At 39.0% G+C, this 16,182-nt stretch overlaps 1 protein-coding gene across 1 annotated transcript in view; it reads left to right on the top strand.

Annotated features, from left to right (window-relative positions):
• The window catches only part of DCHS2 (dachsous cadherin-related 2), a 243,455-nt gene that overhangs the window by 131,161 nt on the left and 96,112 nt on the right, over positions 1-16,182 (top strand). Inside the window, 1 exon segment of the mRNA XM_039223888.1 lies at positions 8,506-8,737. Within this exon segment, the coding sequence (XP_039079819.1) occupies positions 8,506-8,737 (232 nt within the window).

Below are 16,182 nucleotides of genomic sequence, written 5' to 3'. Positions count from 1 at the left end.
ATGTTGGATTTTTAGGCCAGAATGAATTTACTTAAAACAATGTACTGCATGGGGCGCCCGGGTGGCTTAGTCGGTTAAGCGTCCGACTTTCGCTCAGGTCATGATCTCGCGGTTCGTGGGTTCGAGCCCCGCGTCGGGCTCTGTGCTGACTGCCAGCTCAGAGCCTGGAGCCTGTTTCAGTCTGTGACTCCCTCTCTCTCTGACCCTCCCCTGTTCATGCTGTCTCTCTCTCTCTCCTAGAAATAAATAAAAAAAAAAAAAAACAATGTACTGCAAAAAAAAAAAAAAAAGTATTGCACCTTGACAGAAGACCTTTAACTTTACATAATTACCCCGATAACCTCTGGGTTTTCCTCTGATACCTTCTCTTTCTAACATATATCCTGAAAGCTCTTTGGAAGGAAATCGCTAGGAACTCATTTGCTGGTGGTCACTAAAAGATTGCTATCTGTCAATAGAAAATTTTTTTCTTATAAAATACCTAGATGTTCTGGGTTTCTTTGCTGCTGTTCTATTCAGCCTTTGATAACTGTCAGTATTTTTTTTAAGTCAATCACTTCCCCTATTCTACTGGTATTACATCTGAAACAATCCATTTTTACTGCTATTGCTGTTGCTATTTATCCCATAGATAGAAGCCATGAGAATACTATAAAATTGTATAATGAAAACAAATAATTGGATTACATTGGAAAACAAGTGGTTTTTCTCAATAAAGTGCTCTACTTTAATTATTCCATGCTTATCTCCAATTCCTTGTTTCCTATTCCCATTCATTTTCTCCAAACAAATCTCTCTTTTTGGTATGTATGTATTAACATTCTATCTCTATTTTTTGTGACGTCTGAATTCGGTAGCTGAAATATTTGTCTGAGATAAAGCTATTTCAACTCTACCTCACCACTCCAGGCCTAGGGGAGGGCTGTGTCAGATTAGCAATATAGAAAATAAATTGAGTTAGCCCTTCAGCGTTATATATATATATATATTCATGAGAATATGTATATATTCATGAGAAAACTTGGCTATTGAAATGCTGCACAGTTGTGTGTATAGCCAGTAGCTCTCTAGAAGAAACTTTGCTGAGTAAAAGCACACACTCCTCTTTCCCCCAGCTTTATTGAAGTGTAGTTGATAAATAAAAATTATGTACATCAGGGTGTACAATGTCATGTGTTTTGGTTTTATTTTTAAATATTTATTTATTTTGAGAGAGAGAAAGTGTGCGTGAGTGTGTGTGCATGTGCGTGTGTGTGTGTGTGTATGTATGTGTGTGTGTATGTGCAGGAGAGGGGCAGAGAGAGGGAGAGAGAGAATCCCAAGCAGGCTCTGCACTGTCAGTGTAAAGCCCAGCTTGGAGCTGGATCTTAGGAACTGTGAGATCATGATCTGAGGTGAAACTAAGAGTCAGTCACTGCTTAATCAACTGAGCTACCCAGGCACCTCTATCATGTTTTGATATACATATACAGTATGAAGTGATGACCACAATCAGGCTAGTTAACATATCCATCAGCTCCAATAGTGAGTAATAAGAACATTCAAGATCTACTCTCGGCAAATTTCACAGTACAGTAATATTAGCTACAATCAACATGCTGTACATTAGACCTCCAGAGCTCACTCATCTTGCATAACTGAAACGTAGGGTGCACTCATTTTAATTTTAATAGATGATAGTATTCACACCTTCCAATATTCAGTTGCTTTTTTCCTATCTTATATTTCATTGGTTACCACCCCCCTCACTCCAGTTTCAAGAATAAGCTGCTACCCAGTTGCTCATGTTTTCAAGCTAGATTGTCTGAATTATATCTCAGATGGATTGCCTACCATTTTTTTAAATACACTACCAGGATTAATCCCTAAATGTCTTAGATACCACTCTACCTCATTCTTATCTCTAGAGGTTTAAACCTCCTAGCTATCTACTGTTATCCGTATTCTCATCCTCATCCTGCTCTGTTCATCTTTTAATTTGATTTTTTTAAAGTTTATTTCTTTATTTTGAGAGAGAGACAGACAGATGAAGAGCAAGCAGGAAAGAGACTGAGAGAAGGAGAGACAGAATCCCAAGCAGGGTCTGCACTGTCAGCACAGAGCCTGATCTGGGGCTGGCTTGAACTTTCAAACCATGAGATCACGACCTGAGCTGAGATCAAGAGTTGTATGCGTAACCAACTGAGCCGCCCAGATGTGCCCATACTTTAAATTGAATCGATCTCCTCCTCACCTGCTCTGTCCTCCCAAACTCTTCTACCATACCCTCTGGAACTCATGGCACACCATTTAGCAGACTCCCTTAGAAACTTGGCCTGGTCTCTGACTGCTCCAATACGTTCTCACCTTGGTTAAAACGGCCTGCCCCTGAGGTTACCGATTCCTCTGTAGCTTTTCACAGAGAAGCCCATTTTCTGCTAATCATGAACGAAGAGGGAGGTGTTGGGGTGGGTGCCAGCCTAATTGATTGCCCATGGCAACGTCTGAATCATTTCTACTACTTTCTGTATCAAAAACTAATTCGCTTTTGAAGTGTATCTTGCTAGACTATTCCTTGGACATGCTTTGTTGTTGCTATCATGTTTTAAGCCTCTGCGTCATTTAGGACCATTACACCTTCAAGTTTTTCTTTCTACCACTGCATCTTTTGAACCATCCAACACCCTGAGCATCTCACTTCCTTGACTTTCTCACTTCCAAGGATCATCCCCTGTAATTGCACAGCCTCTGAAGTCTTGATCTCAAGCATGCTGTATTCTGATAAGCATTCTCATCTTTCTGTCTTCCTTACTGTAGCCTCTTCCTTCTAGCCTACGATTCTCCCAGGTTAGGATTTTTAGTTTATTGACCCACTATTAAGTCATTCAGTTGCAAAATCCCTTTAGTTCTCCATAATACTGTCCAGGTAAAAACCCAGCACTGTCTGCACTGGACTCTGCCTTTTCTTCAAGTAACTGCTTGAGGGAGAAGTTTTTACCTTCCTGACTACTGCAGTTCACATTCTTTGCTTTCTTTCCTATTATCTTGTTAGAGATATCTGTTTGCATCAAAAGCAAATATCTTTGGGGCACTTAGGTGGCTGAAATAGTTAAGTGTCTGACTTCAGCTCAGGTCATGATCTCATGGTTTGAGTTCAAGTCCCACATCAGGCTCTGTGCTGACAGCTCAGAGCCTGGAAACTGCTTCAGATTCTGTTTCCCTCTCTCTCTGCCCCTCCCCTGCTCATGTTGTGTGTTTCTCCCTCTCAAAAATAAATAATAAACATTTAAAAAATTTTTTAAAAGGAAATATCTTTAATGTTTGGTGTCTCATCCATTCCAGCCTTTCTAAGGACATCACGTCTCTAAATATTTTCTTTTTCCTGAATCACTAATATCTCAAATTCTATTGAATGTCTCCCATAAACATACAAAGTATAATAACAGTGTTTTATTTTTTTAAAAAACCCTCATTTTAAATTGCATGTACCTTTTTAGAAAACCATTTTATTCCTCTTCTTTGACAGTAAACATGCTTAAAATTGTTCTCTCCCCTTTTCTTGCTTTCTTTGACCCATTCTTCCCATCCAGCCTCTCTAGTAAAACTGCTTTTATGAACATGATTTCTGTTGTGCCACATCCTGGCATTATGCCTTTATTTTCACTTTATTCAACTTCTCAATGAACTTGAAATTATTCTTTGAATGCTGCTTCTCTTGACTTCAGTGACATCACAGCTTAATATTTTGTTCTGTTTTGTTTTCCTTAAGAAATTGGACTTTCCCTTCCTTTCACATTTGCTCATGGAATTATGAACTTTAGACTAAAACACATTGACAAGGAAAACCACAGCCCACTTGAGCTAAAAGATATGAAGAGCAAATATTGATATTCTACTGTTCTAGAGCCCTAGAAGGCAAGAACAGAGAGAATGGAAAGTAGACAGTGGGCAAAGTAGAATAACGGCAGAAACTTTTTCCTATCTGCTGATTGCCATGGGCAACCCTCTAGCCTCAATATCCTATGCTTTCAAGCTTAGCACTTTCCCAAACTACTTCTAGCTTTCACAATATGCCTTGAGGGGATTGGAACTCAGGTAGATTGGTTAAGAGTCTCTTACTACAATTTAAAAAAAAATTTCTTTAAATTCCAGTTAGCTAACACACAGTGTAATATAGTTTCAGGTGTACAGGATAGTGATTCAACATTTTCGTACATCACCCAGTGCTCATCACAACAGGTGTACTCCTCAACCCCCATCACCTGCTTAACCCATCCCCCTCCATTCTGAGGTGATCCCCATGCTTATTTTCTAATTTTGATCACTTTTAAAATTATAGGTAACATACTCTTTTCTCTTAATTGTAATTTAAAAAATTAGGTGACTAAAATTATGTAAAAAAAACCAACCTATGACTTGTTGATAGAGAAAGAATAAGACAAAGTTAAGAAATATTTATGGATGGGAGGGCACATGGGTGGCTCAATCAGTTAGGCATCCTACTTCAGCTCAGGTCATGATCTCGTGGTCCGTGGGTTCGAGCCCCGCATGAGGCTCTGTACAGACAGCTCAGAGCCTGGAGCCTGCTTCCGATTCCGTGTCCCCATTTTCTCTCTATCCCTCCCCGACTCAGTCTCTGTCTCATCTTGTCTCTCGAAAATAAATAAATATTTTTTTAAAAATTAAAAAAATAATCATGGATGGAATTTATGGGGTGTATTACCTATTCCCAAACCTAGCAGCTGCAGATAACAAAAATTTACTATCTCACCCAATTTTTGAGGGCTGGGAATCTGGAAGCAGCTTAGCTGGGTGGTTGTGACTCAGCATATCTCAGAGGCTGCATTATCAGGATAGTCTAAGGGACTGAAGTTTCGCTATGGAGAATGGGGACCTAAACACTAGGCAAAAGTGAAGGAAAATGTGTGGAGAAATCTAATCTGCTTTCAAAGCTCCTCCAGACTGTGGGAGCTACATACCAGCTGGAGACCTAAAATCATGTTTGTTTATGAGGACCCATCCCCAGGATCCCTTCAGCACTGAGCTTTCTCTCCGTTTAGTGTGCATAGCATATGGCTACCTCTGAATCCTGAAGATCCATGATCCTTTATCTGTAGTTCTGAAGCCCCAAAGCTCTCAGATAGAAAGTATATTTTGTTTTGTTTTATTGCCCTTCTTATTTTATACCAATATTATATTAGCAATATCTGTACCAATATCATATTAGCAATCAAAAGTAATGACTTAACATGTTTTGGTATAAACTAAAGATAATGGAGAGATTAATGATAGATGATTTTCAATGAAGAGAGAATTATATAATGTGGTTTTATAAGATTCCAAATGTAAGAGAAATAATCAGAGAGGAAACACAGTACTATCATAGTTTATTAAAACAGAAGCCCCAAATGAGCATTGGAATTGACCTAATTCAACATCCTTTCAAAATAGAAAATTTTAAGATCTCGTTTAGTGAGGAACCTGACTTGAACTGACATGAGGCCATTCATGTTTAAATTCACATTTAAATCCTGCTAAATGTGTCTTTCCTTACATTTTGCTGCAGAATATTAAGAATTTGGTTATGCAGTGCCACCCCAGACCTGACTCGGTATATATGTACCATATGGCCTTTCTAAAACTTGAAACGGGGGTGCCTGGGTGGCTCAGTTGGTTGGGCGTCCAACTTCGGCTCAGGTCATGATCTCACAGGTCGTGGGTTCAAGCCCTGCGTCGGGCTCTGTGCTGACAGCTAGCTCTGAGCCTGGAGCCTGCTTCAGATTCTGTGTCTCCCTGTCTCTGACCCTCCCCTGTTCACGCTGTCTCTCTCTCTCTCTCTCTCTCTCTCTCTCTCTCTCTCTCGGAAATAAATAAAAATCATTAAAAAAATTAAAAATAAAACTTGAAACATTCCAAGACCAATCTATCTGGCCCCAAGTATTTAGGAAATGGAGGCTGTAAAATCTTAGAATGATGGTAATTAACCATTGTTAATGCTCTCATACATACTGTATCATTACTGCTTTACAGAAGACACAGCCAGGACTCAGGGACTATCTGATTTTCTCTTGTCTGTGGTCCCAGATGAAGGCAGGGCAGACATTAGACCCAGATCATTTGGCTCCAGATTGTTCCATAAACCCTGTTACACAGTGTTTGTCACATAGATTATAAATAGGAACTCTTTCTTTTTTCTGCTAAGACTGAGTCCATGGTTGGCATTGCCCTTAGCATAGTGTTTTAACAAATCTTTCATAAAGGGTAGAATTTATACCACAATACTTTAAAAAGTCTGATTTAAAAGAAGTCACCAGGGGTTTTGTGGATAGGTGAATGTCTGGTCCAGTTCCAGATCTGCAATTCACAGTCTCATTTACCTTGGGCACGTCACGTAGTTTCTCAGTGCTTTGGTTTGCTTCTCTGTAAAAACGAGAGAAACCATCAAAATCTTAAAAAGGAGATTAGGACAATTGAAGGAGAAAATACATGCAAATCACACTTAACATACATTCACAAATGGTTATTAGAAGAGAAAAGCACCCCCACTGATTAATTTAGTAGATAAAAATTGAATTCCTAAAACAGGACACCTGAGATCTATAATAGTTTTCCTGCAGAAAGATTCGTTGTTCTGTTGAGAATAAGTTTTTCAGTTTGTTAGTCTAACATCTTATTTGTTTTTGGAAGCATTGCCTGATTGAGGATCTTCATACACAGCCTAGGAATTAACATCTTTGCGAAGATCCCAGAGCGATAGTCATTTCTGCTTATCTTCCCCACTCTCTCATCACCTTCTCTCCCCATGCTTTCTTATCCCTCCCTCACAAAGGTGAGTTCCTGAACTGAGAAGAAATATAAAAGGAAGGGGAAAGGGAAAGGTCAAAGGAAAACAGAACGGGGAAGGAGGGCAGGTTGCAGAACAGCAGAGTCTCTGTCAGGTGCTGTGCATGACTCTGTTCGTGATCAGCCTGCAGCCCCTCTAGTCACCCTCCTCTGTGGACCATGGGTCATCCAGGGCTGCTGCCGACACAGCCCTGTCTGCCCTGGAATACGGGCCAACGTGCACTTGCCCACTGCGGTCGTAACCTTAGCCAGCCCACATTTCTCCTGTTCTAGCTGATAACTGGCACAGCCCGGGCACTTTAGCCCACTTAGAACATGGAAAACTGCTCTATTTTTGAAGGTGTACTTGCCAATTGTTTTTCAGTCGCCAGTGTCTAAGGTACTGGGACCTCAGAGCATGAGAGCCGTTCCCAAGCTTGTTATTGACCTCATCCCCAACCATCCTCTCTCTGTGCCTCCCTGACCCCAGGTGCGTGCTCTTCCACTGGCCTCTCTCTGTCTCCTGTGCCAAACCTGCTTTCTTCAGAATCCCCTTTCCTCTTTGCTCAGTGTGTCCCTGAACAGCGGGAGAGGGAGGGAGAGAGGGAGAGAGAAAGAAGGAACAGTGAGTGAGGAAGCCCAGGCTTTGCGACTTACCAGGGATTTTTGTCAAAGATGAAAGTATCAAAACGTACCAGACAGAAATGGAAAATTGTACTTTAAAGTAGGAACACATGTTTGACTTTAGAAAAGTCAAAACTGCAAAGGATTGTTTTCTTCTATTGTATTCTCTCCCCTTCTCCTGATTTTTACTTGGAGGCAACACAAAATAAAAGGAATGGGATCTATTCCTCCGCTACACTATGCACTCTATTACCTTTCTAAGACTTGAAAAATCCAGAATTCCAAAGCAAATCTGACCCCAGAAATTTAGGATAAGTACCTTCACGGCCACCACGATTCTGATTGCCTCCTAGCTGGTCTCCCCTTTCACCCTTGCTGCCCTTCAGTTTATTCTGAATGCTCCAGCTAGAGTGACAGTTAAAATCTAAGTCAATTCAAACTACTCCTCTGCTCAAAACCCTCCGATAAATCCTCCTTTCAGAGGCCCACAGAGGCCTCCATGACCTGCCCCTGCCATGCCGCTACCATGCTGACATCACCCTGCTGGCTTCTTTGCTGTTTTTGAACAGGCCTGGAATGTACATTGTACTCCTGCCTCAGGGCCTTTGCACTTGCTCTTTCCTCCAGATTACTGAAGTCAAGCTCCTTCACAGAGGTCAGTCTTTACTCAGATGATACCTTCCAAGGGAGACTTCCACTGATGATCTTTTCTAAAATTATATCTTCCACCAATATTTCTTCACCCCTCCCCTTTAGCAGTTGAAACTTACCTTAGGGATAAAGGTGTTTTTGTTTTTAGTTTTTCCTCTTTGGACATCAAAAAAACTTGCCTTGAACATCTTTGGCCTGTAGTCTGAAATTATTGCCTCATAGGAGTTTTAAGTGGTACTGTCATTCATATTTAAGAGTTAGTGCTAAAGTAACAGATACCATGCTATTACACGTGAGCTCATACTTCAAGGTTAAAAGTAAAATGAATGATCTTTCTTAAAAAATTCTTTTCTAGGGTCTTTGTCAATTATTCTGCATCTCGGGGTTCAGGAGAAATCCATTTGTAATCACTTTTCATTTATCCAACAGGGGGGACTAAGTGCCCAAGCTTTTGTTCGTGTGGAAATAGAGGACGTGAATGATAATGAACCTGTCTTTAACCCATCAACCTACGTGATGAGCATTAGTGGCCAGACCCAACCAGGCACCGAGATCATCAATGTCCTTGCCACTGACAGAGATTCTGGGATATATGGAACAGTGGCCTATGAACTCGTTCCCGGAGACCTGTCATCCCTTTTCGCCATCGACTCCACTACAGGTATGTGATCTTGGAACAGTTTTCCTCTGAAACCAGCAGGTTCTCCGTAACAGCCAGAAAATTGGCAAAAGTGATTTTTTATTAGCATGGGTACTGCAGGGCTCACTTCACCTTCCAGAAGGCAGCAAGGTATATTGTAAAGATCTGAGACTTCGTGATTAGATGCGACCAGGTGGGAGTTCAAGCCTTGTTTCCCACTGGTCTTAATGATCTTTAATGGCCTCAGTCTTTTTACTTTAAAGGTCGTGATATTAATCCCTATATTGCAAGGTTTTGTGAGTATTAAAGGCAGTCAATTATGAGAAACAACTGGCCAATAGTATTTATTTTGCAAATGTTCATTCACTCCATCTGTAGATGACAAGATCATCTACAGATGATTTCCGTCATTTCAGTGTATTAGTAGATAACATTAGTCCAAAGAGCATTGCATGGACATCCAAAGTAGCTCTCCTTCTTCTACTAGGTCTGGCATTCCCTAGTCTCTTTGGGTCTTAGCTTCCTTGTTTTTAAAATGGTACCTAAAGCTCTATTTAATTCTCTAATATGGTAATTGCATCTGCCAGAAACTGCAGTGGGTAAACTGAGTCTTCTAGAAATAGTAGAATGGCAGGAGGTTATCATCACATTCTTATTGATTTATTGTTAACAAAGTAATATTTGAAATACTTGATGACAAGAAAATAGGACATTTCAAGTACAGTGTATTACATTGTAATACTTCTCAGATAGTAGAGAGATTCTGGTCCCAAAATGATCCAGAAAAAAAAAAAAGCAGTGTTTTTTTTTTTCTTTTACATTTTTCCTTCTTTTAAAATGTTTTCAAATTTAATTTTACTTTATTATAGTAAGAACACTTAACAGGGGCTCTGCCCTCTTAGCAAACTTTTAGTATATGATACATAATTGTTGACTCCAGGTACAATGTACAGCATACCACTAGAACTTATTCATCTTGCTTAACTGAAGCTTTATGCCCACTGAGTAGCAATTTCCCATTTCTTCCTCCTTGATTGCCTCTGACAACCACCATTCTACTCTGATTTTATGACTGACTATTTTAGAGACCTCATGTAAGTGGGATAATGCAGTATTTGTGCTTTCGCTATTGGCTTCATTCACTCAACATAATGTCTTCCAGCTCATCCATGTTTTTGCATATTGCAGGATTTCCTTCTGTGTCAAGGCTGAATAAAATTCCATATTTGTGGAATGCATATACCACATTTTCTTCATCATTCATCTATGGATGGACATTTAGTTTGTTTCTACAACTTGGCTGTTATGAACAGTACTTCAATGATCATGGAAGTGCAAATATCTCTTTGAGATTCTACTTCTCCTTTTTAAAAATTGTTCATTTATTTACTTTGAGAAGAGAGAGTAAACAGGGGAGGGGCAGAGAGAGAATCCCAAACAGGCTCTGCACTGTCAGCACAGAGCCTGACTCGGGGCTTGATCTCACGAATTGTGATCTCACGAATTGTGAGATCATGACCTGAGCTGAAATCAGAGAGTTGGATGCCTAACCAACTGAGCCACCCAGGCGCCCCAAGATTATATTTCCTGTTAAAGCACCTGAGCACGAGTAGAATGTGTTTTATTGTGATGACAATAATGTCAGGGGCTACAATAGACATTTCCTGTACAAGGTCTTTTTTGGATCTTCACAATACCCTCTGCAACAACTGTATTCATTAGCCTCAAACAGTAATCTACACAGGAAAGCTAATCTACCAAGGGAGCTTGGCTTCTCACCCAGGCACGGTAAGGGGAGAGTCATTGCTTCTTGCCTGGAAGGTGGACTTTCATCCTGTGTGTGTGTGACTGGCTGGGGGATTAGTTGTTATTTACAATGGCAGTCTTAATATGGTAGAACTTGCCTTGCTCAAAATAATACACTGACATGGATCCTTTAACATTTTAAAAATCAGAAGAGTTTTTTTTTTTTTTTTAGGAAATTACTTATCTTGGCTTTTTCAAAATTCATCTGAACTGCTTGTCAAATTGTCAGGCCCTCTAGGATACTAGCATTGCCAAAAATATATAGGTCAGCCAGTGATCAGGGCATAGGATCTAAAAACATTTAGTAGATTGTTTTTAAAAGCCATCAATATACTCATCGTCTGGTTTCCTCTGGAAGGTCTTGAAGTCTGAGCTGTAGTGTGTTCTGTTTTTAGAAGAGATCTCGTATTGCTGCACGGGCTTCATTCAGCCACAGGCTTCCATTCCTGGCACAGGCCAGAAGACATATGCCGTTGTTAATCAAGGAGAACGCTTTACGTGGGTCATTATCTAGGAAAGTATCATGGTATTTTTTTTTTTTAAAGCAAAGACCAAATTCGTAATGGAAGTAGCCTGGGGTTGTTATTGTTGGCAGTTTTGATGCCAGTTCATTTAGGTTGAAGATGTTTTTCCAACAGTGCTTAGAATTTGGTTGCACTTAATATCAATTCATGAGAAATTCATGAGGCCTGGGAATGCTTTACTTTAACTTTTAGAAGAGAATTAAACAGCATCACAACTAGCTATGGGGAAAAGTTGCCTAGTGAACAGGCAGTCTTCAATTTGAACAGCTGGATTCAAGTTCATCTGCTGGCCGACCGCAACTCTGAATATATTTTCTTTTTTTCTAATTTTTTTTTAATGTTTTGTTTATTTCTGAGAGAGAGAAGAGAGAGAGACAGTGTGAGCAGGGGAGGGTCAGAGAGACAGGGAGATACAGAATCCGAAACAGGCCCCAGGCCCTGAGCTAGCTGTCAGCACAGAGCCTGATGTGGGGCCTGAACCCACGAACTGTGAGATCATGACCTGAGCCAAAGTCAGATGCTCAGCCAACTGAGCCACCCAGGCACCTCTTTAAAAAAAAAATTTTTTTTTTAGTGCTTTATTTATTTCTGAGAGAGAAGAGAAAGAGCGTGAGCAGGGGTATATTTTCTATATTGTACATAATAGACTTTTAGACTATGCCATCAAAGCTAATTTGTCAATGTCCTTTAAGAGTAGAACAAGGAACTGTGTTGGAATAAGGGTTTCCTCTTCTGGATCTATTTTTTGGTTGTAACCTATAAAAAGTTGGACTTTCTTTCTTCTGCCATTAGGTCTGTCTTTACAGAGGCTTCCAGTATAAATACAGAGTCAAGAGATTGCTTCCATCAATATATATTTGTAGACTGAATGAATAAATGACATCTAGAAATCATTGAAAAGTGATTTAAATCCTTATTACATATTCTTAAGAAACTTCGAGGGAGTGTCATTGATAACACAGAACAAAACTTCACTTAAAATCCTCTTTCCCCATCGCAGTGTGGTAGGTAATGCTGTGGCCGCCTCAAAATTCTCTCAAATTAGTTCCAGCCTCTCTGTGCTAGCGAGCACTTTTCTAGATATATATGCTAACTATGCAAATATATTTGTACTTATATGTAGTTATATATAGCATTATATAATTACATAGATGTCTAGTTGTAGAGTTTTATATTATATGAGAAAGATATGGAACATTGATGAGCTAATTTCTACATTGTCATCTCTTCCTGAATCACTCTAAAAATCTCTCTCAGAGAGACATCCATTCATTTGCTCATATGTTGATGCATCTTCTGTCAGACATGCTATTTTAGAAGCTTCCATGCTTTGTGCTATAGGCTCATGTTTTCCTGAAGGCAGGAGATTTCCCATTGATCTCTTTATACCACAACCAAGACTCATGCTTTAAAAATAGAGCTCTTTGACTTTCTGTGTTCATCTGGTAAGAAAAATGTTTTGGAGAAAACTGGAAGGGGGTGTGGTGATGTCATGACTGTTTTCTCTTGTGGGTTTATCTTCCTGTTCTGTTTCTGGTTTTCTAAGTTTGTTGTTGGTTCAAAGCACATTTTTGTAAAACGTGCTTCGGCACCAGGAGAGAGATAGTAAGCTGAGCCTTCATTTCTCTTGCTCTCCGTTAGCTGGGCTCCTTTGATGTGGGCACGAGTCAGACCACACTGTTTTGAGTTTTAAAAGAAGGAACACGAGAGTCATACTTATTAATAGCTCTTTTTATGTTTTTAATCCCATTTTGTGAATTGTATGTAGATTTTTTTCCCTACATCGTTTGAAGTATTCTCTTTAGGAGCATGAAAAGAGTAGTTCTCAGCTTTTGTGTTTGTCCTGTTTATTTAGTAACCTTACACTGAAGCAAATGTTACTGCTAATTTTATTACTTTAAGGTGTCAGATTGAAAACATTTGTGCTGGTTGTCTACAGCAGTCCAACTACCTCTTTGCTGTGGCTACCTTCGGTTAAATTCTCCTGGTTCACCTTTTTTTACAGAAGCAAGTCAACAATGTAAAGAAAAGTCCGTTAAAGTTCTAAAGACTTCTGCTGAAGGCAGAAAATGGAAGCATGTTCATCCTCTCAAGATGTATTTATTCACACGGTGCCTGGGTGTCTCAATCGGTTAAACTTCCAGCTCTTGATTGTGGCTCAGGTCATAATCTCACAGTTCATGAGTTCAAGCCCTGTATCAGGCTCTGTACTGACAGTGTGAGGCCTGCTTGGGATTCTCTCTCTCTCTTTCACTCTCTCTCTCTCTCTCTACTTCTTCCCCACTTGCATGTGCTCAAATTTTCTATTTCTCTCAAAATAAGTAAATATTTTCCAAAAAATATTTAAAAAAAAGACATATTTATTCAATACCTATTATGTGCCAAGCACTCACTGTTTTAGGTATTGGTGTACATCAGTGAGTGAGAAAGATAAAAATTCCTGTTCTCATAAAGCTTACAACAAAAGCTTATGTCGCCCTGCCTATTGTCTGTTCTATGTTTAGTTGCGGTGTACACAAAATCCAAGTTTAGCATTACAGAAGAACAAGTAATTAAAATGGTAACTGAGTGAGTGAAACTGCCACACAAAGGCAGCTATGCCTCTGTGTTTGGTTGCAGTCTTTTGTTTGTACAGGGTGTGTGGATTTTAATATGTACTGTAAGTAATGTAGCACAGACTCTGTTTTTCTTTATTTCAAGGGCAAATCTTTTTCTAATGTGAGTGTTAGGCTCACATTTCATATCATGTAACGATTCTCATAATTCTTCATGATTGCCACTTTCCTACATTTAGAACATTCTGATGTGTAGCTAATAAATTAAAACCACATCTCATTTCATAAAGGATGTGGACCTACTCATGCTAAAAAAAAAAAAAAATGACTTCCTTGTATTTGCAAGACAGAGACTAAAATTAATCACGAACACCAAATCAGTGTGTTTCGGTTTTGTAGGAAACAAAAATATATTAGAGAGTTTTCCTATTAATTTTTCTAGTATAAGATCACAGACTCTTGGGGATGGAAGGGACTTTCCAACTCAGCTCCCTTATTTAGCAGAGGAAGAAACTGAGGCTGAAAGGGATTCGGTGACTTGCCTAAGGATACACAGTGGGTATATGGCAGAATTGGACATAAACCCTCTCTTGGACCCATTATCGGTTCCCATTTAGGTCTGTCTCAGATGATAACACCTTTCAATATCTTTTCTATATATTGCCTCTATGAGCCTTACATCAACTTATGACATAAAGCAGATGCTTTTGTGCCTATCTGCAAAGAAGAGAATAAAGACCTTAAGAATCTCGGTGACTTACTGAGGCACATAGTCATAAACCTGACACTTGAATTTACTTCTCAGACTTCCATTTCAAGGCTCTTTCCACTATTATGCCTTCCCCCCACCCCTTTTAAACTAAAAGAAAATCTAAAATAAATAGAAGTTTCATTGTTGCAACTAAATAAGATAGAAAAATGATCTCTTGCTGTGACTTCTCGTATAAGCCTATTTGAAACACCAAATCATCTCTTGATTTATTTGTTCTTTTCAATAGAATACATAGAATTCAGTGGTGTCTTCTAAAATGGGTATGTTTTCCTTAAAAATCCTTTCATTGTTGATATGAGACAGAATTTTCAGTCCGTTCTATTCCTTTCAGCCACTACAACTTAGTAACCCCTATATGTGTATGAAATAAATAGCATAATGTCACCTATTTACTGAATAAGTCTTTATATTCTCACAAACTGAATATAGGGAAGACATCATAAATACTAATGACTAATAGGGAATTGGTATCAACATCTCGTTGTTTTTGGTCTGTCTCTGTTTTTGAGAAAACTACACTTACAGACTCCATGTTTGGTAATGGTCATGATTTTGTGCTTGTTTTTGTTCTTACCTATCCCATAGCTTACAAGTTTAGCAATGGCCCCCAGATTATTTTCTAATTATGAATGACCACCTTGGTTGAGGATCTCATCTTTTTCGAGAGATTGGTTTCTGACAGTCAATATTGCTTCATTAGTAGAATTATATGTATACTAGATTTTAATTAAGAGAGGACTTTTGCCTTTAATTAATTTATTTATTTATTTATTTAATTTTTGAGAGACAGAGTGCAAGCAGAGGAGAGACAGACACATACAGAATCTGACACAGGCTCCAGTCTCTGGGCTGTCAACACAGAGGCTGACACAAGGCTTAAACTCATCAACCATGAGGTCATGATCCGAGCTGAAGTCGGATGCTGAATCAACTATGCCACCCAGGCGACTCTGTCTTTAAGTTCTTTAATTAGTCTATCAATTAAAATATTTCATGCCAACACTTTCCTCTATTTAAATAAAAAGTGACAAGGTAAAGAACATAGACAAACATTATTGCGCATTTTAATTGGTATGTACAAATCCAAGCACTCAGTAATATAAGCATAAAATAACCAGTGTTCATTAACAGCCAGTAAATGAATTGATGTTAATTTTTTTAAAGTTAAAGTTTGTCTCCTGCACTGGTGCTTAGTGATAATTTGTAAGTTTCATGAAAAAGATGAGAGCCAAGTAATTACTGTACTTTATAATATGAAAATATAATGCCATAAATTCTAAGTTGAAAATGTAGGCAAAATGATATTCATTTTATTGACTATTTTGTTATTTATTACATACATAAGTATGCATATTTATAAGTAATATATATTATAGCACTGTATATAGTTATTTTCTGGCCCCTCCTTTTATTATACACCTCAGTTTATTTAAAATTGTTGGATGCAAGGGGTGCTTGGATGGCTCAGTTGGTTAAGCATCTGACTTTGGCTCAGGTCATGATCTCAGCGTTTGTGAGTTCAAGTCCCGCACTGGGCTTGCTGCTGCCAGCGTGGGGGCCTGATTCAGATGTTCTGTTACCCTCTCTCTCTGCCTCCCTGCTGCTTGTGCATGCATGCTCTCTCTCAAAAATAAACAAACATTAAAAATTAAAATTGTTGGATTCAAGTAAGTGGGTTTTCTTAAGCCTCTTCATATTCAAGTGTTAAAAAGTGAATGTTTTGTTACATATTTATGGCAGCAGAGATCATCATGTCTGAAGCGGAGAGATGGGCAACAGAATGACAGATATATTGAGTAAGGTCACTTA

This window comes from Hyaena hyaena, unplaced genomic scaffold (genome assembly GCF_003009895.1).
Source record: "Hyaena hyaena isolate Hyena2069 unplaced genomic scaffold, ASM300989v1 scaffold_1491, whole genome shotgun sequence".
Classification (NCBI taxonomy): Eukaryota; Metazoa; Chordata; class Mammalia; order Carnivora; family Hyaenidae; genus Hyaena; species Hyaena hyaena.
This window is presented reverse-complemented; position numbering and strand designations above follow the sequence as displayed.